The sequence below is a fragment of the Schistocerca nitens genome, chromosome 5, assembly GCF_023898315.1.
Source record: "Schistocerca nitens isolate TAMUIC-IGC-003100 chromosome 5, iqSchNite1.1, whole genome shotgun sequence".
NCBI classification, from domain to species: domain Eukaryota; kingdom Metazoa; phylum Arthropoda; class Insecta; order Orthoptera; family Acrididae; genus Schistocerca; species Schistocerca nitens.
The window spans coordinates 555,412,545-555,437,389 of record NC_064618.1 but is presented as its reverse complement, the minus strand read 5'-3'; the positions used below and the strand labels follow the sequence as shown (position 1 = coordinate 555,437,389).

The 24,845-nt window shown below is 40.1% G+C and overlaps 1 protein-coding gene across 1 annotated transcript in view; it reads left to right on the top strand.

Annotated features, from left to right (window-relative positions):
* The window catches only part of LOC126259439 (uncharacterized), a 146,092-nt gene extending 125,899 nt beyond the window's left edge, over positions 1 to 20,193 (top strand). The window contains exon 2 of the mRNA XM_049956254.1: positions 18,330 to 20,193. Coding sequence (XP_049812211.1) covers positions 18,330 to 18,732 — 403 coding nt within the window. The 3' untranslated portion in view covers positions 18,733 to 20,193. The remainder of the gene's footprint in view (positions 1 to 18,329) is intronic.
* Positions 20,194 to 24,845: the final 4,652 nt, after the last annotated feature.

Sequence of the window (24,845 nt, the reverse complement as noted above, 5' to 3'; positions counted from 1 at the left end):
CCAAGAAATCAAATACCAATTTTTCGTAGGTCTAGCTTCAAAATCGTCTTAATAGCGACATTTTTCAACAAAAGTCTTCATCCCCTATTTTATTCTTTTAGAGTTGGAATTTCGAAAAATCTCGCCGTAAACGACGCCTAAGGTTATGAAATTCACAACTTCTCCAAATTTCAAGTTCAGTTTGGGCCGGGCGATGTGAGTCAGTCTGTCAGGACATTGCCTTTTGTATAAAGAGATTTAAGAAACTTCACCCATTTCTGAGGGAACAAATTGTAGTTACCTATAAAACTACGCACGCCGATAAATCAAAATGATTTTACTGTAAAGGTGCTCTCTAAGTTGGGCACGGGCAAACATTTTGAGTGAAAGATGTGTTCTGTGATGAGATGACAGTTGTGTATTTGTATGTGGGCATGTTAATCGAAATAACGTCGGGATATCGTTTCATTAAAGCCGGTTATGAAGCTATGGAGCATAAAGCGTTCAGTCTGAAAGTGGACGTTTAGTACTCTACAAGACATGAGAAGTCAGTTAATTTTCCCTTTCGGCTTTTGACGTAAGCTGTGTGTGTTGAATGACTACTGGAATAAAGTGTGCCGCAAATTGAAAGAGAGAGACGCGATAGTGGTGTTTCATGCCTTGGCGACATTGAAATTTTGTGGATAAGAAATTCACACTGTGATGGTAAATATGGATGGATTACATGAGCACCAGTCACGTAACCGTACTACAGACTTTTTTCCGATGAAGGCTACATCAAGCAATGACTCAAGACTTTTTTCCCATGAAGGCTATATCAAGCAGTGACTGTACAACATTCATATCAACCATATTCGGCATTTGGAGGAGAAAATCCAAGAGGAGGCCCAATCTGTTAACCGGATGTTCATTGTGTGTGGTGAGATTTGTCTAGCGAGAGTAAATGGAATACAAGGAAATTCAATGGTTTGTGTCATCAAGCAATGTATAAACACAACCATGACTTTTTGGACACACATACTTTCTGGATTTAGAACTACTTCGTTTTTGTGTCAAAAGTAACTAACAATTTCGTACACCACCTCTAAATCTCAGTGAAGCTGTATCATTACGTTGTGCACTGTAGAACCGGAGGATGATAACGTGAAACGCTGTAGTGTCGAAGTTCTTTGCTCAGTTAATGACCTTGTGCTGTTTTCTGGGTGAGAAAAACAATAATGCTGTTCCACTCTCGTACTAGAATAAAATGTTAGTCGACGTCTTCGCGGTTGTTTCACTTAGTATGCGCTGGCTTCACATTCCGAATGCCTACAAAACTGGTAGATGTTTGAGTCAACCGATAGTCCCTGCTTGCTTCACGGCACTTTCTTTGGCGGTGATCTGCGGACCTTATACAGGATGCGTCAGCGGCCTCGTGAATCACGGTGAGTGGGTGATCCACCGCATATCCTGGACAAGGTCCCGTTCAGGTAGAACCACCAGGCTGCGGCGGCTCGTTGATGCAGAAGTAGCTGTTATTAGCTTGTAATAATATTATATTACAGATATTTGCTAAAAGTGTAATGTTCACTTGAATACTACTCTTCTGACTGGTTTCCACATTTGACAGGATTGACGAGAGAGAGAGCACGAACATTCAAAATTGATCTTAGGGATTCATCTTCAGGTTTGATAAGTAGCAGAAACGATCAACAGACTTCAGTAGGGCAACCCAGAGCAGTGTTTTTTTCCTGAAAACCTGAGCGCATGTCGTCATAGGAATGTGAAACAACATATTGCAATAGTCTCTCGAAGTATCCGTTATGGATCACGACCCTAGGATTATAGAAATTCACGAATATAAGGAAGCCTGTATGTAATCTCCCTACTAGCGCGCCACTCTTCAGTAGGGATAAGATGATGAAATTAGATTGTCATAATTGTGACGTACTTCTTTCTAATCTTTGCCATTCACTACTTGGTGACCTTTGGGCTACAAATATGGCTATTTCAGTGGAACTGAGCGTAGAAAAATAGTGGCATAAAAATAGTAAAACATATGAAGCCTGTCGCAGCAACTTGTCGACGCTTATTTAAGAAGATAGATTAGTATGAGACATCTAGCCGGCCTTCCGACGCTATAGATGTTTCATAACTATCAGAACCTTGTCCTGTATTAGAATCGACAAAACACGAAAGTAATTAGTGTTGTGCATACAAAAGTATAATTGCTTATTAATGATTGATATTTTATCAGTGATTCCTTGGTGCCTATAACTGTTAAATTTTAGGTCATTTTCTTACTGATACAAGATTTCGGCCTCGTGTGTGGGGCATCATAGTATGAAGTATTTGCTAAAACCTTTCCCTCCATCAGATCTTTGATAAATGACGCCTCTATCTACGGTGATACACTACTGGCCATTAAAATTGCTACACCAAGAAGAAATGCAGATGATAAACGGGTATTCATTGAACAAATATGTTATACTAGAACAGACATGTGATTACATTTTCACGCAATTTGGGTGCATAGATCTTGAGAAATCAGTACCCAGAACAACCACCTCTGGCCGTAATAACGGCCTTGATACGCCTGGGCATTGAGTCAAACAGAGCTTGGACGGCGTGTACAGGTAGATACAGCTGCCCATGCAGCTTCAACACGATACCACAATTCATCCAGAGTAGTGACTCGCGTATTGTGACAAGCCAGTTGCTCTGCCACCATTGACCAGACGTTTTCAATTGGTGAGAGATCTGGAGAATGTGCTGACCAGGGGAGCAGTCGAACATTTTCTGTATGCAGAAAGGCCCGTACAGGACCTGCTACATGCGGTCGTGTATTATCCTGCTAAAATGTAGGGTTTTGCAGGGATCGAATGAAGGGTAGAGCCACGGGTCGTAACACATCTGAAATGAAACGTCCACTGTTCAAAGTGCCATCAATGCGAACAAGAGGTGACGAGACGTGTAACCAATGGCACCCCATACCAATATGGCGATGACGAATACACGCTTCCGATGTGCGTTCACCGCGATGTCGCCAAACACGGATGCGACCATCATAATGCTGTAAACAGAACCTGGATTCATCCGAAAAAGTGAGGTTATGCCATTCGTGCACCCAGGTTCGTCGTTGAGTACACAATCGCAGGCGCTCCTGTCTGTGATGCAGCGTCAAGGGTAACCGCAGCCATGGTCTCCGGGCTGATAGTTCAAGCTGCTGCAAACGTCGTCGAACTGTTCGTGCAGATGGTTGTTGTCTTGCAAACGTCCTCATCTGTTGACTCAGGGATCGAGATGTGGCTAATGATGCTATATCTTTACACTTACATCTTGCAGCTATTCCACAACCTGGACCCATCAGTGTTTGTGCACGTCTTTTCCTTTTGAATTATGCACTTATTTTGTAATGTTTCTCCTCCATTTCCATCCCTCAATCGTTTGTTTGGTGAAACAAAATCGTAAAAGCAGTTATGATAAAAGGCCACGCAAGCTGCCGAAGATAGGAATGCAAAAGGGTATTAACAGCAGTTGCCATGGTATTCCACTGAAAATATACAGTGTTTATAGTTACAGTGTTCGGACATCCTCTTTGTATGATGGATCAGTAAACGGAGCAGTTACGATTTTATTTCACAGACATAACATTAGCTTGGACAATGCACTTGGCATTGTAACTTCATTTTTCTGCCAAAGTGTAGTTATGATAGTATTGCTCTGAACCGTCTACAGCAACATGCAGACAAAATAATATTCCAAAGTTCATTTCATGTGCAAATTTTATGTGAAGCGTCAAACTGGACATAATCTGGGCCATGCATATATCGCCGTCGCCATTTATCTAACAGTTGTTACTATCTTGTATTATTTCTACTCCATTCAGTTACCTAACGCCCCTACGAACTCTGCCCAGGCTTTGTGAAACGCTCTCGGCCCGTTCTTCCTCTAACGGTTTTCGTATTAGCTCCAGCAAACAGCCGTCTGTTTCACCTCGGTACTCATAGCAGTGTAAGCGTCTGCAGTCAGGCAGCTGGAATCTAAAAGCTCGGATTGACCTTAGAAGCCGTTGGCGCAATGTTTATTTCATACAAAGCTAGCGCTCTCTCTCGCTCTAAATGTTTATTTTATACAAAGTTCTCTCTCGTGAAGAGCAAATACAGCAGTACTTTTGCGTGAGTGGGAAGCAAATTTTAGATTCATTGTGAGAGAACATTTCTCAGTGTGATTGTGTGTGGAGTTCCACATTTATTTGTGCACTACGAAAACAGCATTATTGAGCAACACACTGGGTTTGTCTGTGGCATGCATATGACACACCATTTGTAACATCAGAGATTGTGATCAATACTAGATCAAACGAAAATTCACATTAATTTTCTATATAGATTTCTAACGTCTTTGGTCCATTTTCTGCTGTCGTCGCCTACAATCCAGTGTGCTATACAACCACAGTTTTAATGCCAGAAGTGACACAAAAGGATATTTTTCACCGTGCCAGATGTGCGTATACACTATCTGATCAAAAGTATCCGACTTCCTGTTAGTGGACATTAATATGGGAGTGACCACCCTCCGCCTTGATGACGGCTCCAGCTCTGCCGGTGACACATTTAATGAGTTGTTTAAATGTGTCTGCAGAAATGACAGCCCCTTCCAGCCGAAATACAAGAAGGTAAAAGTTTGGAGTTTGAAGCGAAATCGACATTCTACTTCATCCAAAAAGTTAACTTTGGATTCAGATCGGGGCTGTGAGAAGACCATTTCATTTCAGAAAAGTTATTATCCAGAAAGCATTGTCTTACAGATGCTGCTTTATGACAGGGTGAATTGTGCCGCCAATAGAATGATAGTCTACAAACTGTTGTTCTCCTGTATGCAGTACACAGTGCTGTAAGATTTGTTCATATCCTTCCGCATTATCGTTTCCTTAACCATACCCGGACCACAAAAACCACATCCATACCATAGCACCATCTCCTCCTTAGTTCATTGTTCGGACTACACATGATGGCAGTGCAGGGTGTATACGATCCGGGAGATCAGAGAAAAACCCGGGAATCTTTTCATCCGGGAGAAAACCGGGCATTTTTAGAATTCCGTGAATTTATTTTTGTTTTCAGTTAAATTTTTGTGGTATTGACTGTTAAGAACCCATACTCCAACAAAGGATATTACAGTATCCCGCTACTACAGAGTAATACATCAGCAACAAAACATTGAACGAGAGAGAAAAAAAAAACGAAAATAAAATTTAAACTGCAAAGGAAATGCGCCATATATAACAAAACACTGTGCTCAAACAAGCGTCTGCCAACAGCAAAATGTGTCAAATGCTTTAGGAAGACTATGCAGTGCTTCGTAACAACTAATTGCCTCCGATGAGCGAGACGTCACAACTGTTTACATTAGATTCGTTTTAGCAGTTACGAGCGGGCGCATGCACAGTTGAGTCGCGTATGAGCAGTACCTTCTCCCGCTTCTGGCTAGAGAAATGTGGCCTCATGGCTGTGTAAGCAGTCGTAGCAAGCAGTTAGATGCTACCGAGAAAAATTTTACTGGCGCGCCCAAGCTGCGAGAGTCACGCATACGCAAGAGGCCCGCATCTAGGAGAGGGGGCGGGGCGCCAAATTCATATTCTTGAGGAAAAAAACCTTCTTTTACAAAGCGCCTAGCATCCAGCTTACGTTTGTCTGTCGATTATTCATATGATTTTGAAACGCAATGTTGTTGGTTATTGAACATTTTTGAACACATTCTAAGTTGATTTCTGAATGAATCATATCTTAATTTGTGAATGCGTGCATAGTGTACATGATGTCTGTCAGGGGAATCCTCGTCGCATCTACTAATAAACTTTACTGCAGACAAAGCTATACGAGCTTAGCGGTGTAAAGCCGAACGGATGAATGCCAATCGCTGTCTATGTGGTTGACTGTGCTTACGAATGATCACCGTTGTAGTAATTACTAGCAAAATCCATAGATTCGGACTACCGAGTGGAAATAAACGACTAACAGGAGTAAGAAGTAAGAAAGATTACGTATTATCTTCTCGGCGTATACAAGAAAATGAAATTCTGACAGAAAAATTTTGACCAGATTGCTATACTAGTAAGAACAAGTTGTACAGACACCAGCTAGCAGCCACTTAAGTTCTATTCTGGAAGCAGCGCGGAAGACGCGTTGTACGAACATGGAACAGCGCCTAACCGGAGAATAATCGCGGCATAACTAAACCGGTAATTCTGGCAGGGTTAGTGAAGTTAACTGGCGAAAAAGTTCTGACACTGGCAGGAATAATTACAGAATTAGTGATATCAAGATCGTTTGTTAGAACGAGCAAGGAGAAGAAACGGGGACAAAACGCAAATTGTGGAAGATTATGACGATGCCAAAATTATATAAAAAAATTTGTGCTACTACTTTTCGAGAAACTGGAGCGTATGAATGAAATGTCAGACTATTTCGTGATACAAAGCTTTTTGCTTGTAGTAGGCATAATAGGCATTTGATATTTGTACTTCGTGAATTACATTGTCGTGTTATAAAAATGACCAATTGTGCCAAAACAGTCTCGTTTATTCGGTGTGTTACAATTTCTGCAACTCTAGAAAGGCCTATTTTCTTCGCTCTAGCAGACAGTGACAAAATAGACGTAATTAGCTCGAGACACCTCACCAGTCTTGGGTACTATTTGTATTAACAGCTTTTTCAGTATTAGACAACGACATTTCGATTTTTCAGGTAGCAAAACGTTTGATGATGTAAGAGATCCTTTCGCACAAAGGAGAGCACGCCATGTAAAACTGTAGCAAGATTAGAGAGAAAGAAATTCTAGGAGCTAAGGATAGAAGAGATGTGTACTGTCTTGCTTGTCTCTTGTCTTTACTGCTTTTATGTATCCTATATGTCCGCAGCTCGTGGTCTTGCGGTAGTGTACTTGCTTCTCGCGCACGGGGTCCCGGGTTCGATTCCCGGCGGGGTCAGGGTTTTTCTCTGCCTCGTGATGACTGGGTGTTGTGTGTTCATCATCATTTCATCATCATTGACTCGCAAGACGCCGAAGTGACGTCAACTAAAATAAAGGACTTTCAATACGGCGGCCGAACTTCCCCGCAAGGGGCCTCCCGGCCAACAATGCCATACGATCATTTCATTTCATTTTTTAGGTGATGGGCAATAAAGGGTGCAAATTTTCTGAAGAGCTTTTATTCACCCGATTACAAATAATCCCATCCAGCATTAATTGCGAGTAAAAGAGAGAGAGAGGGGGGGGGACAGGAAATCAAACCAGCCGACTGGGAGCAGGAGAGGCACCACAGGACATTTTAATTTCGACTTCCTGAATATAGTTTGATGGCATCCATTACAAAATATACACGTTTGAATTCCACAGAGCGAAACATTTCCTCGAACACAGATGTTTTATGTGTCAGACTCTTCAGAAAGATGTGCGCTACAAAATGAACATTTTTGAAAATTCGATTTTTTAAATTTTTGACGTCCTGTCTCAAACGCTCGAGAGAGGAGAGGGGGGGGGGGGGGGGGCGGCGGCATCATCTAGTGTTGCCCCGGTTCGGAAATACCGTAGATCTGGGCTGGTGCACAGAACAGTCTGAGCTATAGGTGGAAAGTGGGTAGTTTCCACGAGACCTGCGTTTACATTTAGTGATTTTGCTATTTCCTCTTTGTTTACTGCTCTCACATCAAATGAAAACAAAACGGATTTCTCTGGGCAGGCGCTATCAGGTGAATTAAAATACATTCACATAATTACGCAAGTCTAAAATATATTAGTTTCAAATTTTATTTTATTTCGACATTTTTGAGAGTCAAGCATTAATCGCCTTGCAGAACAATGAAGTTATTTTTATCGATTTGCTAAAGAAAATTGGATTTTATTAATCTTTTCCGCCGAGACAGTCAATACATTTGAAACGAAGTGTTTAATTCCACACTATTGGCTAGTTTCAACTGTTCGCTGCAAGTGCACGTTTTCATCTTATAACACGTATGGCATTGTGCCATAATAAAGAACCAAACATGAGATAATACAGTACGGATACTCCAAGAAAATTTACATCCCAAAAACCACACTGAAAAGCTTAATATCATTTCGAGGCCTACTTCATTGGGAATCTGGACGTACGAATGAGCCCTTTAAGTATGCACTTTAAATATGCACGTTTTAGTATGGTTCGCGAAATTCCGATGCTCTTGAGTATTCTCTGATGTCTTGTTTCTTTTATGACATGATGTAAGATCTTTTAATGTTTTACACGTACGAACATACGGACCTCCTACGTCATCGTAACTGCGCAAGCGCGGTGGCGCCTGTTATCTGGCGCTCTCTGGCAACTGCTGAAATGAACAGGTCGCGGGGAAGTACTGCGAATGGTACTTTTCAAAGTAAACTTCCTTTTACGCGGGAATTTTTTTTCCTTGTCCGCGCATACACCCTGTAGTAGCGTCTTCCAGGCACTTGCCAAACCCAAACCCTCCCATTGGATTACCACTGGATGTAACTTGATTCGTCACTCCACATCACTCGTTTCTAGTCACCCACTCTACAGTGGCGTCACACTTTACACGACCTCAACCGTTGCTTAGCATTGACTACTGAAGTGTGTGGCATATGAGGAGCTGCTGGATCATCGTTCTTTTTTAACTCCCCGTGCACAATCATTGTGCTAGCTGGACTGCACAGACGAAGGTCAATCGAGGTATATCAACAACAGCTGTCGGTAGCTAAGGGTTTCAGTTAGTCATCATTTATTCCGGGGAAAAGCTGCAGGGTCATCAACAGTATTCTGTTCTTTCGAGAAGTTACTGTCTTCATATATATATATAGTTAAAGGCTACCCAGCCATTGACCTTCATCTGTGTGAATGCGCACAGGTTGTCCAAACTCTTACGGGAATCGCCAAAGCGTGCGCGAGTAATGAGTGAATGGGCAAATGTCTATAAGGTACATTACATATATAGAATTGTGGGCAGTTGGGAATGTGAGTCTCACGGGAAGCGTGCAAGGGATAAGTCCCTGCAGTCGCGCTATTCATCTGTGTCCTCGGTGGCTCAGATGGATAGAGCGTCTGCCATGTAAGCAGGAGATCCCGGGTTCGAGTCCCGGTAGGGGCACACATTTTCAGCTGTCCACATCGAGGTATATCAACAACACCTGTTGGCAGCTAAGGGTTTCAGTTAGTATATAATTAGTTTGTAATATTTTTATCAATGTATTCCTTCACTCATTTCTAATCACTGAAAGTTCACTATCAGATCCACAGAATGTGGTGAATGAATGGATGAATGTCACTGAAGTTGGGATCCCTGTTGTCTGGCACTTCTGGTTCATATTGTTAGAATGTTCTCCCTAATTCTGCTGTAACAAATTTTCCAAGGACTCTAATTCTATATTGTAAATGCCCATCTCTAACAATCTTTTTAGCTAAGACACCTGTATCAAATCAACCATTTCCAGCCCATTATTTCTATGACTTCAGAAATCACCATTCTTTCTTATGCCTAAAATAATGTTTAGTTTAAGCCATCTTGTCACTTTTGCTCTGCAATGTGTAATTTTTTCCATGAGTATCCCATTTAAAACTTCAGTAATTGTTGGGAGATTTAGTTTTTACTGCTATTTACATTTATGCTCGACTAAACATTATTCAGTTGTCATACTGAAGCTGCTGAAGTTGGAAACACTTCTGTATGTGATTAAAGCAGGCTTCTCATAAGGCAGTGACTCTGTAATCCAGTATTAGTAATATTGTTTTGCAACCTCACATTTGGACACTTCCCTTAATCATGTGTCAGTAGCGTGCAAATCATTCAGTTTTTGACTGAAAACTGTGCATATGTTTGTGAAAGAAAGAATCGATCAGAAGGCCTTTTAACGTATATCAAACTAAGTCACAAAAAGTCATAGAAATCTCTACAAGAGCTTGGATCCTAGACTTGGGGAAATGCTTTAATGGTAGGCATCATTGCATATGACACAGGCTACCAAGGTAAAACTTTATACCTGTATGTGTTTATGCATGTCTGAGTTTGCATCAGTCACTCAATTTGCAATCCCTAAACTCATGCTGGTAAATACACTCCTGGAAATTGAAATAAGAACACCGTGAATTCATTGTCCCAGGAAGGGGAAACTTTATTGACACATTCCTGGGGTCAGATACATCACATGATCACACTGACAGAACCACAGGCACATAGACACAGGCAACAGAGCATGCACAATGTCGGCACTAGTACAGTGTATATCCACCTTTCGCAGCAATGCAGGCTGCTATTCTCCCATGGAGATGATTGTAGAGATGCTGGATGTAGTCCTGTGGAACGGCTTGCCATGCCATTTCCACCTGGCGCCTCAGTTGGACCAGCGTTCGTGCTGGACGTGCAGACCGCGTGAGACGACACTTCATCCAGTCCCAAACATGCTCAGTGGGGGGCAGATCCGGAGATCTTGCTGGCCAGGGTAGTTGACTTACACCTTCTAGAGCACGTTGGGTGGCACGGGATACATGTGGACGTGCATTGTCCTGTTGTAACAGCAAGTTCCCTTGCCGGTCTAGGAATGGTAGAACGATGGGTTCGATGACGGTTTGGATGTACCGTGCACTATTCAGTGTCCCCTCGACGATCACCAGTGGTGTACGGCCAGTGTAGGAGATCGCTCCCCACACCATGATGCCGGGTGTTGGCCCTGTGTGCCTCGGTCGTATGCAGTCCTGATTGTGGCGCTCACCTGCACGGCGCCAAACACGCATACGACCATCATTGGCACCAAGGCAGAAGCGACTCTCATCGCTGAAGATGACACGTCTCCATTCGTCCCTCCATTCACGCCTGTCGCGACACCACTGGAGGCGGGCTGCACGATGTTGGGGCGTGAGCGGAAGACGGCCTAACGGTGTGCGGGACCGTAGCCCAGCTTCATGGAGACGGTTGCGAATGGTCCTCGCCGATACCTCAGGAGCAACAGTGTCCCTAATTTGCTGGGAAGTGGCGGTGCGGTCCCCTACGGCACTGCGTAGGATCCTACGGTCTTGGCGTGCATCCGTGCGTCGCTGCGGTCCGGTCCCAGGTCGACGGGCACGTGCACCTTCCGCCGACCACTGGCGACAACATCGATGTACTGTGGAGACCTCACGCCCCACGTGTTGAGCAATTCGGTGGTACGTCCACCCGGCCTCCCGCATGCCCACTATACGCCCTCGCTCAAAGTCCGTCAACTGCACATACGGTTCACATCCACGCTGTCGCGGCATGCTACCAGTGTTAAAGACTGCGATGGAGCTCTATGCCATGGCAAACTGGCTGACACTGACGGCGGCGGTGCACAAATGCTGCGCAGCTAGCGCCATTCGACGGCCAACACCGCGGTTCCTGGTGTGTCCGCTGTGCCGTGCGTGTGATCATTGCTTGTACAGCCCTCTCGCAGTGTCCGGAGCAAGTATGGTGGGTCTGACACACCGGTGTCAATGTGTTCTTTTTTCCATTTCCAGGAGTGTATGTTATGGCTGAACCAAGCAAACAGTAAAAGCAACAGACAACCTCAAATAGCATTACCTCCACCTGCTGAACATGCCCACTTTGTTTGTACTTCACAAATCACCATACAGTGTACGTGATGGATAGTGCAGTATCAGAATTATTACCTCCTCCCAAAAAAGTGTCAGTCAATTATGTGGCTTGGGGAGATGTAAGGACTCCTTTTGTATACATCTGAATTTATCTGTTTCCTCTCATGTGGTCATTATGTGCAACACATGTTGAACAAAGTAAGGTTTCTAGACTCATATTGAACACGGACAAGCAAAAATTTTAGAGTATGGTTTGTTTGAATGCAAAATGCTTTTGTTGTAGTGCTCCTTACTGGAGTTTCTTTGAACAACTGTGACCCTTCCACTGACTAAACTTGTGGCAGATTTTATGCTTTTATTTGGAATAAATTAAATTAGGATTTAACATCACATTCACACATAAAGACATTATTGATTTCTTACTCCATCCTTGCCCATTCTGAATGTGTACTTAGTCGCTAACAACTTAAAAGGAGCTATCCCTTAAGTGGTTGAGGGAAGTCGCAGAAAACCTAAAGCAGAGTGGCAGGATGGGGAGTAGAACCCTACTTATTCCAAGTGTTAGTCTTCCAGTGTCTTAAATCACTGCACCACCACACACAGCAGCTCTTCTTTGAATGCCCTCCCTCTTCCCCTCTCTCTTTGTCCCCACCCCTGCTCCATATCTCTTTCCTTTTGCCCTGTTTTGGCCTTTCTTCCTTTCCATACATCTCAAAAGGGAACTGCTACAGTTTGACTAATTCAAAAAGGAGAAATAAATTGCAGAATAAATCTCAACTTAAATGGTTGCCAGAATGCAGAGACGTGTTATTGGATACATAAGTTGTCTCTTCAAAGAGACGTTTCAACCCTTTTGTTGAAAGTTAGAAAGGATGGATGAAATGGCACAGCTGAAAGTAGAATGGCTGTACTTGCAACTGGAACAGATGCAGTGAGGTAAGTGTAGTTAACAATTAAGTTACAAGTAATAATTATTGAAATATAGCTTCTTATGAAGACAGTTATGCTCAGTAGAGATTCCAACATGTCAGCCGTCAGATAGTTGTTTTAACACAACTTACCACAGCATTATACAGCTGTTACATAACTCAGAGACTGTATGAACATCATATACTTTGTGGCTCTACTTCCATTTGTTCCATTGAACAAAAACTGAGTGTTAATGAGGCCACTCTTCTCTGAAGTGTTGGAATGTGACCTTTTTAACTTGACCTGAGAATATTTTTTGAGACACAACTCTCATTATTTTATTCTTACATATAAGGTGCTGCAGTGGTTCAAATAAATAGCTGTATTTGGGAGGAGCAGAGTTCAAATTCCCATATTTAAAGTGATACAACCCTATATCTCTAGTTAATTGACACTGACTTATAAGACATGGGTCAAGGGGAATTCACAGCTAACCTTAATTCTAATGGTCAGCTGAATTTATCAGTCAGAAATGCCATTACCATGTCCAGTCAAAAAGCCAACTGTACAAAGTGGACACAACTGCCAGAGAGAATATTCTGCAGTTGGTCTGTCACATTGACATTATAACCCAAAACCACCAAATTACTGATGATGAACTGTTATTCAGTTCTTCAAGCCAGCTCCAGAAACAACCAGATTAGTGGTGAGAAGACTGCATTTCAGAATGCTAGAAGTTGCATGGGATTGAGGGCAGACAACCTGCAGTAAACCTTGCTGACAAATGATACAGCTAGGATCTTATATTGAAGAAAGCAAGTGAAAATTGCTCTAAGAATTTCTGAATTTCATAAATAATTCCACAACGTTATGCAAAAGTTGTCCTTCCTAGTAATTCTCCTTGGCGAGTCTTTCACTGAGACTGCAGTTCTGTGAAATCATAATTTAACATAAAGTGAAGCTGTCATCACCAAAAATGTTGGTTGGAACACCACAGTGCTATACAAGGCACAGTCCTGTTGGAGGTGGTGTGCCATTTCCTCCTTCCCAGTTTTAAACTGAGTTATTCAATCAGTTATAGATGAACACACAGATTATTAAGAATTCTGAACCACCGTGCAACTCAACATCTTTCACATTGATGGACAATCAGATATAAAAGTAGTGATAAGTGACAAAAATCCCACAACTGATAGAATCCCAGACTTCGGGACCTATAGTCTGACACTTAACCTCTTAACATACTGACAAATAAAAATGCTTTGCTGTTATCAAGGCTGTTTCTATGACTGCCTGGGTGACAATTCTAAGTGATAAAAGAGGGGAGCCCAACAATGTGACAACTAACATGGTTAGTCTGAGTACTTCTTAAACCAGGAAGACGCTGTTTTACTTCCTCACCATTTTGATTCTGAATTTGTTTTATAACTTAAGTCACTTCATCAATAGGGCATCAAACTCAAACTTTCTTAGAAAGCTGAGTTCACAAGCAAAGGGAATTTTTTTTCATGCTCTTTAACTAGATATGGTTCCGTTATTGCTGTCTTTGAGGTTTTTTAACAGGTTTTACTATTCTTAAATGTTTTATGGTTTACGTGTGTAAGGGCACTAAAAAGCAGTATACAAATGAGTTGGCCAAAGCAGACAGTACTCAATGAGGTATTTTAGCACATTATTTGCTATTCTTGTCAACAAGACAATTATGGATTATGGTTGCATTTTTGGCATCAAAAAGGCAAGAAAGCTCATTTTTCTATAAACCAGTGTTTACTAAGACTGGAAGTCTTTCACCAAAATTCATTATGAGTATGAATTAAAAAACTAATGCCTTCAAGCCCCTGACATTACAACGAGCCAATCTAAACATTCTGGTGAATGATCATCCAGTAAGAAAATCGGTTGTAAGTTAAAGAGCTGGTGCAACTCTTAACCCAATAGATTGTCAACAATTAGACAGAAGAAAATTAAAAATGAAATACCTGTTTGGTTTAACAAGAAAGGCCAATAATTACCAACCAATCTAAGTTTGGTATGTGACATAGAATATGAGGTGAATATTTTTTCTTCTGTCTACTTTTTCTGGGTTTGTTTCATAAAAAATACTATCTAAGTGCATATCTGCTTGGTAAAAATTTGGTTCCAGATTTTACAGTGCTGAAATAACTTTGATTAAGAATAAGACAACAGCAGCCCATTTGCACTACATAGAAACAGAATTTCAGTTTTATGAAAACTGTGTTTGAAATTGGGCACACTATATATGGCCATGAATAAATAAACCGTTCCTGGTACAGATAGTGCAGTGGAAACATAGTGGCAGTTGATAGCCATACAACTAAAAACATTCATGCGAAGAGAGTACCATGGCATAAACAATACTGATCACATGACAAAATTGATCAATTATGATGTGATTCTTGAGAACTGTTCCACATACTGCTTTTGAGAAAAGTCGGACAGAACACATAAATTACAGAAATTAAAATAAAAGCCTTTTGATGTATAAACAAGGTAAGTGCCTTAGAACTAGTTTACTCTTTCTTGTAGAAACTGTTTAATTATTGGAAGGAAAAAAATCTTATTTTATATTCACAGTGATACATAAATACGGGTGTTTTGTAATGTTATGTCTTTACTCAACTTCCATTTGGCAGACCAGCATTTGATTATGTCTTGGAATGCTTGGTCCACACAGAAACCATTCATCTGATTAAATGTTCCACCCACCTCCATTTATTTTCTGTTAGCCATAATTACCTTTTTACTTCAATTTGTTCTCTGTTCTGTTTGGTTTCAAATCTCAGCTAGTATTCCCAGCATATATCTTTTCATTTGGCCATCCTCAGTTTTTGAATGGTTTTCACATTAGTTCATATCTTTCTGTCATAAGTAAAAATTGTCATTATACTTTGATTGGAAACTTATCATTTTAGACACACTGGAAACTTAGTTTTGAAAATGCTTAGTTCAAAAAAATCACACCAGGCTATTTTTACTGTTACACATTTTGCTGTCCTGTATTGTCAATGTCTTCAGTTGTCCTGATTACAAAGCTACTCATCTCTTAGATATGTTACCTCATTGTTAATTTGCACTAATTTCTTTTTGATGTGTTGTTTATACATTGATTTATTCTTTGTTCACAACCTCACTTCCAAATTACCTAGATTAATTTCTTCTATTGTTGATTGTTTGCACTAGAGCTGAATTGTAAAAGCCTTGTTAGCCAAAGGTGATATGTTCCAGTAACAGATATTCCTTTATCTTTTCCCAGATTAGCGAAAACTTTCTCTAGGACTGCTTGGAATAGTTTTTGTGGTAGGAATCGCCTTGCTTGGCTACTCTTTCAGTTGACAATATGAGGCACAAAAGTAATTCCCATATGGGTTATGTATACTTATTTATGATACAGAGAGAATTTTATATTCTTGAGTAAAATAACCGTGAATAATACTTCTGCTAAGCAGAAGCAAAGCTCTTTATCAAAACTATATTTGGACTCGTAAGACAGCCTGTACTGAAGATGTTACTCAGGTATTTTAATATACCTTAGTCATTACTTCAAACTTATTTTTTGTGATCCATTTCAAGGGTGACCAGGGGACATTTTGAAATATTTGGAGAACATCTCAGTGTAGTCTGTAAGATTTTGTTTGTAAATTATGATGAGCATTTGCTCTTAATCATTTTGTCGCAGAATTAAGAATGTCACTTTTTATCATACACAGAAATAGAGGGACTGTATTGAGATTGTGTGTGTTATGACTTTTGAAAATAGCTTTTATTCCTTAGAATAAAAATTTTAAGGGGCAAATATGCTGTAGTATAAGTTTAATAATTCAGAAGTTCTCAAATAGAGGTTTACATGAGGTTTTATATTATAATTTCTACATAATAATCTTATTGACAACTTTTGCGCAATAAATACATAAGCCATTGTCCTGTTGCCATAAAATATTTTTTCATTGCATAGCATGAGCCGAAAGTATGTGGAATATTCTGAATTATTTTTATTGAAGCTCATGATGAGGCATCTGGTTGGCTTGGAGTGAGGGAGATTTTTCTACCAGAGATGGATGTGAGTGCAGTGGAAGAAGGTAGTCTGTGGACACGAATTCCCTTTATTGTTTATTATTTCTGGTTGTTCAGTCGTGTTGACAACAGATGTTGATCTCTAGGTGCCGGGCAAATGCGACACATATGCACTTTGCAGTGTCTTCTGGTGCAGCTGTCTTCACAGCGTCATCCTTGTCAGTGACAGTGCATACCCAGTGCCTGCTGATGCAGCGTCAGTCCCCATAGATGTCTCATGTAACTGAGCTCATAGCAGACCCGGCTTAGCAGACCCGGCTGTTGTGTCTGCTGTTGTCCTGGGGAAGGCGGCCTAGTGGTAGTAGGGTGACCCAGTACTCTGAACTCTGCACCAGAGGATGGACAGCTATGGCTGACTTCGTCAGGGCCGGGGAGACCTCAGTCAAGCCCCAGAACATTGAAAGGTGACCGGATGCCAGTGAGTAGATATGTAGTAGTGGCAGAGTGTGGGGCTGACGCGAGCCTAGGCAGTCGGGCAGTGGTCGGGGCTTTGAGGCCAGATGAAGGTGCTGGCAGATGTGTCATAGCTTTGTCACTGTCTTCGCTCAGCATCTGACACAGGGTGGGTGACATAATGTAGCCCAGCTGTCCAATCATGACCAGCTGGCCCCAGAGGGTATAAACACTGTCAGGAAACTGATTATGTGGAAGAGGCAGCAGTATCACATTTTTCTGTCACGTGGAAGCTTTGCAAAAGGCGATCAGTAGCCAGTGACATGGTTATTGCCTCACAGAAGTAATTATAAGTGTGGAAGTGGCTCGCTTCTGAAGGCACTGTGTTGGCATGGCTTGTTGGCTGTTGTGATCAGTGCCTGGAGCACAGCACTGGGGCACAGTCACCATTTGGTTCGTTACAAGGCATGATAGGTAGTTCTTAGTGTCCGGTAGGCTTAACTGAGATTGTGGAGCTTGTGTCTGTATATGTGTGGATGGATATGTGTGTGTGTGTGCTAGTGTATACCCGTCCTTTTTTCCCCCTAAGGTAAGTCTTTCCGCTCCCGGGATTGGAATGACTCCTTACCCTCTCCCTCAAAACCCACATCTTTTCGTCTTTCCCTCTCCTTCCCTCTTTCCTGATGAGGCAACAGTTTGTTGCGAAAGCTTGAATTTTGTGTGTATGTTTGTGTTTGTTTGTGTGTCTGTCGACCTGCCAGCACTTTCATTTGGTAAGTCACATCATCTTTGTTTTTAGATACATCTTTGTTTTTAGATATATTTTTCCCACGTGGAATGTTTCCCTCTATTAGATATATATATTGGGGGGGGGGGGGGGCTTTTACCCAAAAGCTTACATATTTAGCAGTTTTCTTGTTGTGCCAATCAAACTCCAGGTGGGAATACCAACAATGTAGGAAAAGATGGATTGGTATTTATTGTAAAGACGACACGTTGAGCATGCTGCCAGAGTTGATGGTCACGTCTGAGTGAGGTGTGTTTGCTTATGTCTGTGTCTTTCTTTTTCTGATGAAGGCTGTGGCTGAAATATTATGTGTAACTGTTCTTAACTGTACCTATCTGCAACTTAACATGTCATCTTTACAATAATCTGTTTTCCCTACACTTATTATTGTAAAAAAAAAAAAAAAAGTCTATTCATACAAATGCCTCTTTATCTGGTGCAATGTTAGTCCTACTTTGATTAATATTTCACTCATTCATTGTAACAGTGAAGCTGTTTTTTTTTCCCGCATTGTTACTGTGTTCTGTAAACTTGAAACAGTATAATATTTTTGTGAGAAATACTGATAAATTATTAATTTTTTTTTTTCAGGAACATGATGTCAGGTGATTCACCATCTCTTAGACCAGCAGCAAGTTTTGAGCTGCAGGAAACTATAATTAATGCTTCTATAGCAAAAGTGAGAAATGTCTCTGACAAAGGAGTGCAGTTTGAACCATCAGATCTGTCTGATGAAACAGACTTCATGCCCAAAGCTCCAAGCGTGAAAGCTGATCAAGGCACAAGTAAACAAAAATTATGCAACAGTAGTCATAATAACAATGAAGATGATATTATAGTGGAGGACAGAATTCCTGAACTTGAAACAAAACTTAGCACCGAAAAGGGGACAGATGTTACAGAAGCAGTGTCTGAGAAACAGGAAGAAGAGCCAAACTGTGTGGTTAATTGTTTATATTTTGTTGACCAGTGCTGTGAATGTGTGCTCCTGTGACACATATGAAAATGTGATTGTGAAGCTTAAGTTGTGATTGTGTGACTGAAACTTACACCTGTACTTTGTGTAATTTATTGCCTTAGCAATTTGCTAGGTCCATAAAATAACTGCAGTTTTTGCAGTTTAATGTAACATTTTAAATACTGAGATAATATTTTTGTAAAATGTTTGTTTTATATATTTTAATAGCTCTTTTGGGCAGAAATCTGTTGTTGTGTCTATTTTTACTTCTGTTGGTTAGTCTCTCCTGATGTTGGAGGGTCCAACAAGAATACTCAGCTTCTATAAATAGAATCAGGTAAGTTCTTATTTAAGCTCAAACATCTTCATGTGGTTCAGAGTTGCCTGAAAATTTGGAAGTTTGTAATTAGATGTATTCATTTGTTTTGTACGAGCTTGCAAAACTGTTGTAATCGCAGAATTATTCTATAGTGGATCAATTTTCCGGTTCAATCTGATTTGAAAGAAACACAAGATCTTGATTTACCATCATTTTATTTCATTTTAAATGGATTCAAATCTCCTAAATATGGAAGAAAAATTGTTTTATCCTGTTATGCCTGTCATCAACCCCCTTAGTAAAGAGGTAACATAGTTGATAAGAAGATATGTGCATGGTGCCAATGATTCATTTACTTCGTTAATAGAGAATAAAAGCTTAATAGTTGAGGTAATGAGGTAATAACAAGGTGCTTTATCATAGAAAGTGTCTTTCTTAGCCATAGTAATAGGAGGCCTCTTTTGGGGGAAAGAGGTGATTATTTTTTCAATATTCTTCCATGAAAACCATCTATTCGGTGCTTACGTTCTCGTTCTCGGTCTTATTTTGCTATCTCCAGTCTGGCACAAGAAAATAGTTTTTCAGAACTAGTTTTAAGCAGAATTGCATTTGTTCTGCTTTAGAGATGATAAAATTCAAATGAGGGAAAAACCAATGTATTTTTTCACCGGTATTCTTGATTTTTTACATAAGAATAGAGCTTCGACTTACTTCCATTCCTAATTATGGTTTGTTATGTCTTGGTGCTGCGTCTAGAGCAGTAAATGTTAATGGATGAATTAATTCATCTAGCATGAAATAGTAAGTTCCTAACTTATTATAATGTTTGTATTTCACTCGGTATTTGTTTACTGTTGGAAACAGCTGTGTACAGGACAGGGGTAGTCACTGTGAATGAATGGCATTGCATAAGTGGATATAAATAAAATTAAAATTTCGTTCTGAGGACGTCTCCCTCTAATGATTTGGGGAAACAGTGTTGATTGGAAAAATGTTTTCATGATGGTCCTGACACATTACTTTTTTAAATACATGTTTTGTAATTGACAATATTGTATTAATTACATATTTTAATCAATAAATCTGTTTGTAAATTAGTTTACTTTGAGTTGCATGGTTGGAATGATTTGTGGACCTTTAACTTCTGTATGTGGTCTGCTGTCAGAAACAAATAAATCTTGGATTACTGTTAAATTTTTTCACCTTGTTACATGCTAAATTGTTACCTTTTTCTTATTTTCCGCCTTGCATTTGTATTGACCCTAAACATTAATGTTCAATTTTCAGGTAAGTGTGCCAGTCACTATTTCCATTTTTAAGATCAGTGTAAATAAGAGTTAAAGTTGGGTACCATTTTTGCAAAACTTGCTTTATGCAAAAAATGAAATATTTTGGGGCACAGTTTTGTTTAATTAACAGGCAAGTTGAGAGGGGCAATCTTTTTATAATAGGCAAATTTCGTACAGTTCCGAAGGTATTTTAAGATAGTCTTTGCATATACATAAAATTTTTGATGGTTTATCAACTGCTGGGAGTATAAAAACAGTTTTCTTTTTCAAAACACCCTTTATCTCAAACTATATCAATGATACCTGAATATTAAATGCTTGGTTTTTAGGTTAAAATTTTAAAATAATATTTCTTTTTCTCTTCTACACAACTTCAGCAAAACTCACTCTTCATCCACATACGACTGCATCCACATAAATTCTCTATGAGCTGTCATGATCTTCATGCTCGTCACCATGTCGAGAGAGTAAGTTATCGTAGAAATTTGATGCATCCTTAGGAATGGTAAGGAAACACTTCAGCTTCATTACACCCTTCTTCTTTTCTGCACTCACATAGTTTATCTTGGGAATAATCACGGCACGTTTCGTGGCTTTTAATGAAGGAATGTTGTTCTTCAAAACATCACAACATACTTCTAATCCAGATAAATATATCGTTTTAATAGTACACTGAATTTTAACATTAGTTTTGAATTTTAACATTAGTTTGTCCATAAGTTATTGCTCGTATGTCCATCATTTTGAAAGATGAGGTAGACATCAGTATTTCTTTAGAAATCTATTTGAAGTCATAGGAAAACCAGTCATCTCCCCACATCAGCACTTTCCAATCTTCGCTAGAATATTCCTGTATTCACAGGGTGTTATGATCTCTTCTTTCTTCCTATATTCCTTCTCGGCATTACTGAGTACACAATTCGGTGGCCTGAAGCCATGTCAGCTTATAGGAAAATAGTGGGTAAGTTCAGAGAACACCTTAGTGAGTTCAGTAAAATGTGCCATCATACAGAGCATTGTAAAATCCTTGTTCTGACTGGTGCACAAGTCTGAAAAAAGCTCAAGTTTCAATTCTCTGTTACCAATAGCTCTAGTCCTCCTTTCCAAATAATGTATGAGAAAATGTTGTAGCTCAGATGCGATTTCATTTGGACATATAACTTCTGTTTCACACCAGGTATATTGAAAAATGTTATCAGTACCTTGTTTTGGTTCATGTATCATTATAATCAGGTTATAGAGCCATATCTGTCACGTATAAAAGACTTCTCCAAAAGAGACCTTTGGCGGAGATTGATTTGTTGCATGTCAAAGACAGCTTTTATAGTGTCTTCAGAATATTTGTTCATGATGCTGTGGAACTTCTTTGCATGGGCTTTATGCAAGTGCAGGTTAGTTTTGCACACTTTCTGCCAAGCTTTTGTTCCTGTGATCTTCGTTTACAGTGAGTTCCTTGCATGTTGAAGTGGTGTCACTGTGAGGGTTGCCAAAGCCGAGATCAAAATTCTTTAAGAACACATTTCGACACAAAACAGCTTTTATTGCCTGCTTGTCTTTTTTCTTTGCAAAACTTTTCCCACATTATATTTACATCAAATGTGGCCTACTCATTTTCCCTCTGATGTAATGACACTTTCTACACTTACACTTCAAAATGTGCTCTTTTACTTGTCGGGTCATAACTATGTCAGCTTGACATGCCTTTGAGCCATCTCTTCATTCCTGTATTGTTCTTGATAGTGCCGAGCAATCTGGGCTAAGTGATCCTGCGATACACCTGCTATTGTTTTGAAATGCAGTAGCACAAACTGTTTAACTTGAGATTTATTTCGAAGCTTTATATTATACTTGATAGACACTGATGTAGAAGCCTTAGCTTCAGTGGGATCTACAGCATGTCCAGCTGGTGGTAAGATATCCATGTATGAAGGAGGCAATGTATCTTGATTGTTCTTATGTTCTGAAGAGTATAATAGATCATCGAAATATGATAAGTCAGCGTAAGAGAGTTTGCCTTCATGACAAGTCCTTCCTCTATGGTTGCTTGCCTCACTCCTTTCAGCATGCCAGCAGTCAATTCAGGCACTGCATTTTGCTTTGAATATCAAAATGATTTAGCTGTGGAGATGTTTCACAACTTCATTTCTCTCCTTGTATGCCCACTATGTGTTTCAGTCACCAGGGTTGCCATGAATTCTGGAAATCAGGGAATTTCAAATGTGTCCGGGAAATATCAGGGAAATCTGAGAAAAAAAAGGGAAAATCTCATTTTTGTGTCAGCAGATGAAATGGTTTGTTTACTGAGATGTCGTGCATTGTCGCTGGCTGGGCACAGCTGAGAACGTGCTCTGCTTTCCTATTCCCTCATTCTTACTGCTTCTACCCTTCCTACGCCCCTCTCAGCTTGCAGTCAGTGCTGCCACCTCTTCTTGCCACTAATCTAGCAGCTGCTGACGAGAGGAGAGAGGTGTGAAGAGTGGTTTGTTCAAATATGATTCTCAGAGATTGTTGATGCCGTGGACGGAGATGGTGGTCAGGTGTGCATCAGTTGTGTCTGAGTGATTGTGTGAATGTGTTCTCATTTTCTGGCAAAACCTTTGGCTGAAAATTTAGATGTGAGTATAATTATCTTTATACGTGCCCAATCATCTTTACGGTGAGTTGCTACCTATCCTCATTTATTATTGATACTCAGGGTATTTGAACAAGTTATCTGTTGCAGAGATTAATCACTGTGGTCTCATTTGTTCAACTTGCTATCTGTGGCTCCGTGGATTTCCAGAGTGGGCCAAAACCAGAGGCCGTTTTTGCGAGAATCTGTAATGGATTGGGCCTGCTGATCTGAAGCCATGCGGCTCCCACTAATGTGCAGGGCCTGCCCATCAGATCTAGTTTCACCAATCTACCTGCAGACTGGGTCTGTTTGTGTCGCATAATGCGGCAGATTTTCGTGGTTTATCCAGGGACGCACTACCGAGGTGCTCCTTGGCAGGCCAGAGTCCACGGGCGATGGATTTCAGGAATTTCGACTGTCTCACCGCAAGTACATTGTACAGAGCGGTGTTTTATAGACATTTTATTTATTGCAATACACTTTGGCACTTCGAAAGTAGTTTACATGTTAGAAAGTATGGTCGATAAGAAGAAGAAAATTGTGACAGTTACTGGTGGTTTGTACGCTATGTACTAATATATTTCTTGAAAGGAAAAGCACACAGTACCTGTAAAATAACAATAACCAACAATAACGAACATGGTAAAAGCAACATTATATTGGCATTCACCTATAGTGCTGGTTTATACACTTCTTATACACTTATACATTTCTTTCAAGAGGCCTACTTTTTTCTGTGGCTACTTTTGAAATCAGTGAAGGTATTTTAAATCTGTCTTGTGACTCCCAGGAAATGCGTATTTTTGTCACCAGATGTGTTTAGTTTTATTGAAACAAAATAAGAACAATGGTCTTAATGAAACACGTATACCATTTTGCTTGCTTTTTCCATCTAAAAACAGTTCATTACAAAAGACGTTGATGTTAGTACTTAGGATTTTGCTCACACAGGGGACGAATACAAAAATCCTTACATTTTTCTGTCAACTTATGTCTTTACTTACCCTTGAGATTCCAAAATTTGTCAGGGAAAAATGCTAAGTCTGGAAATCAGGGAAATATCAGTACAAAATGGCGGTAACTGGCAACCAACTGAAATATCAGCTACTGTCAATAAATGGAATTTAATACTGCCCACGCAAACTACATAGACACCTGGCGCAGTGGCTAATGGGAGCCCGCATCAGCCACCGCACTATCAGCTTAGATGGCACACAAAGTAATATGCCCTGCCATCTACCACCAAGCAAACCAATTATTCCAAGAGTGCCATAACACAGTCACCAAGTACTTGTTCTGACATCTTTTACACACTAAACAGATTATAAGAAAACACAAGAATACCTCCAGTGTCTTTGGCAAACTAAGTAGCATAAAGCAAATTTTGAAAAGACACCTACAAATGCATGAGCCAAGTTTTGAAAGACTGGCTGTATTCTCTGTCTTGTAAGTAAGAAATAAAGCGAGTTTTGCTGAAGCAGGCTGCATAAGCTGAACAGTGCTATTAAGGATAAATGCTATTTAAAAAAAAAAGCTAGTTTTGCAAAAACAGTCCTCAGTTGGTCCCCGATCATAAGCCATAAAATCACAATGGAATTTAAATTCTAGAGATTTACTTCTCATTATCTAGTTTGTACATAGTTCATGGGTAATGTGGCAAAAATAGCTTCTGCAATCACTGTCACATAATTTATCTGCTGTTCTAATATTTTTTGTTACTACTTTACCCTCAAATGTGGCAGGAATAACAGAAAAAAGCTATGATGACAGTTTGTGTCAGTCCTGAAATTTATTCTTCAAATCCATGCCATCATCTCCATAGTAATGAAATTATATGTAAATTCCTCGTTGACATTTCTTTTTCTTTTGTTATTGTTACACTGTGTAATGTAGTTTAATTTGACTGAGTCATTCTCTTCATTCATTT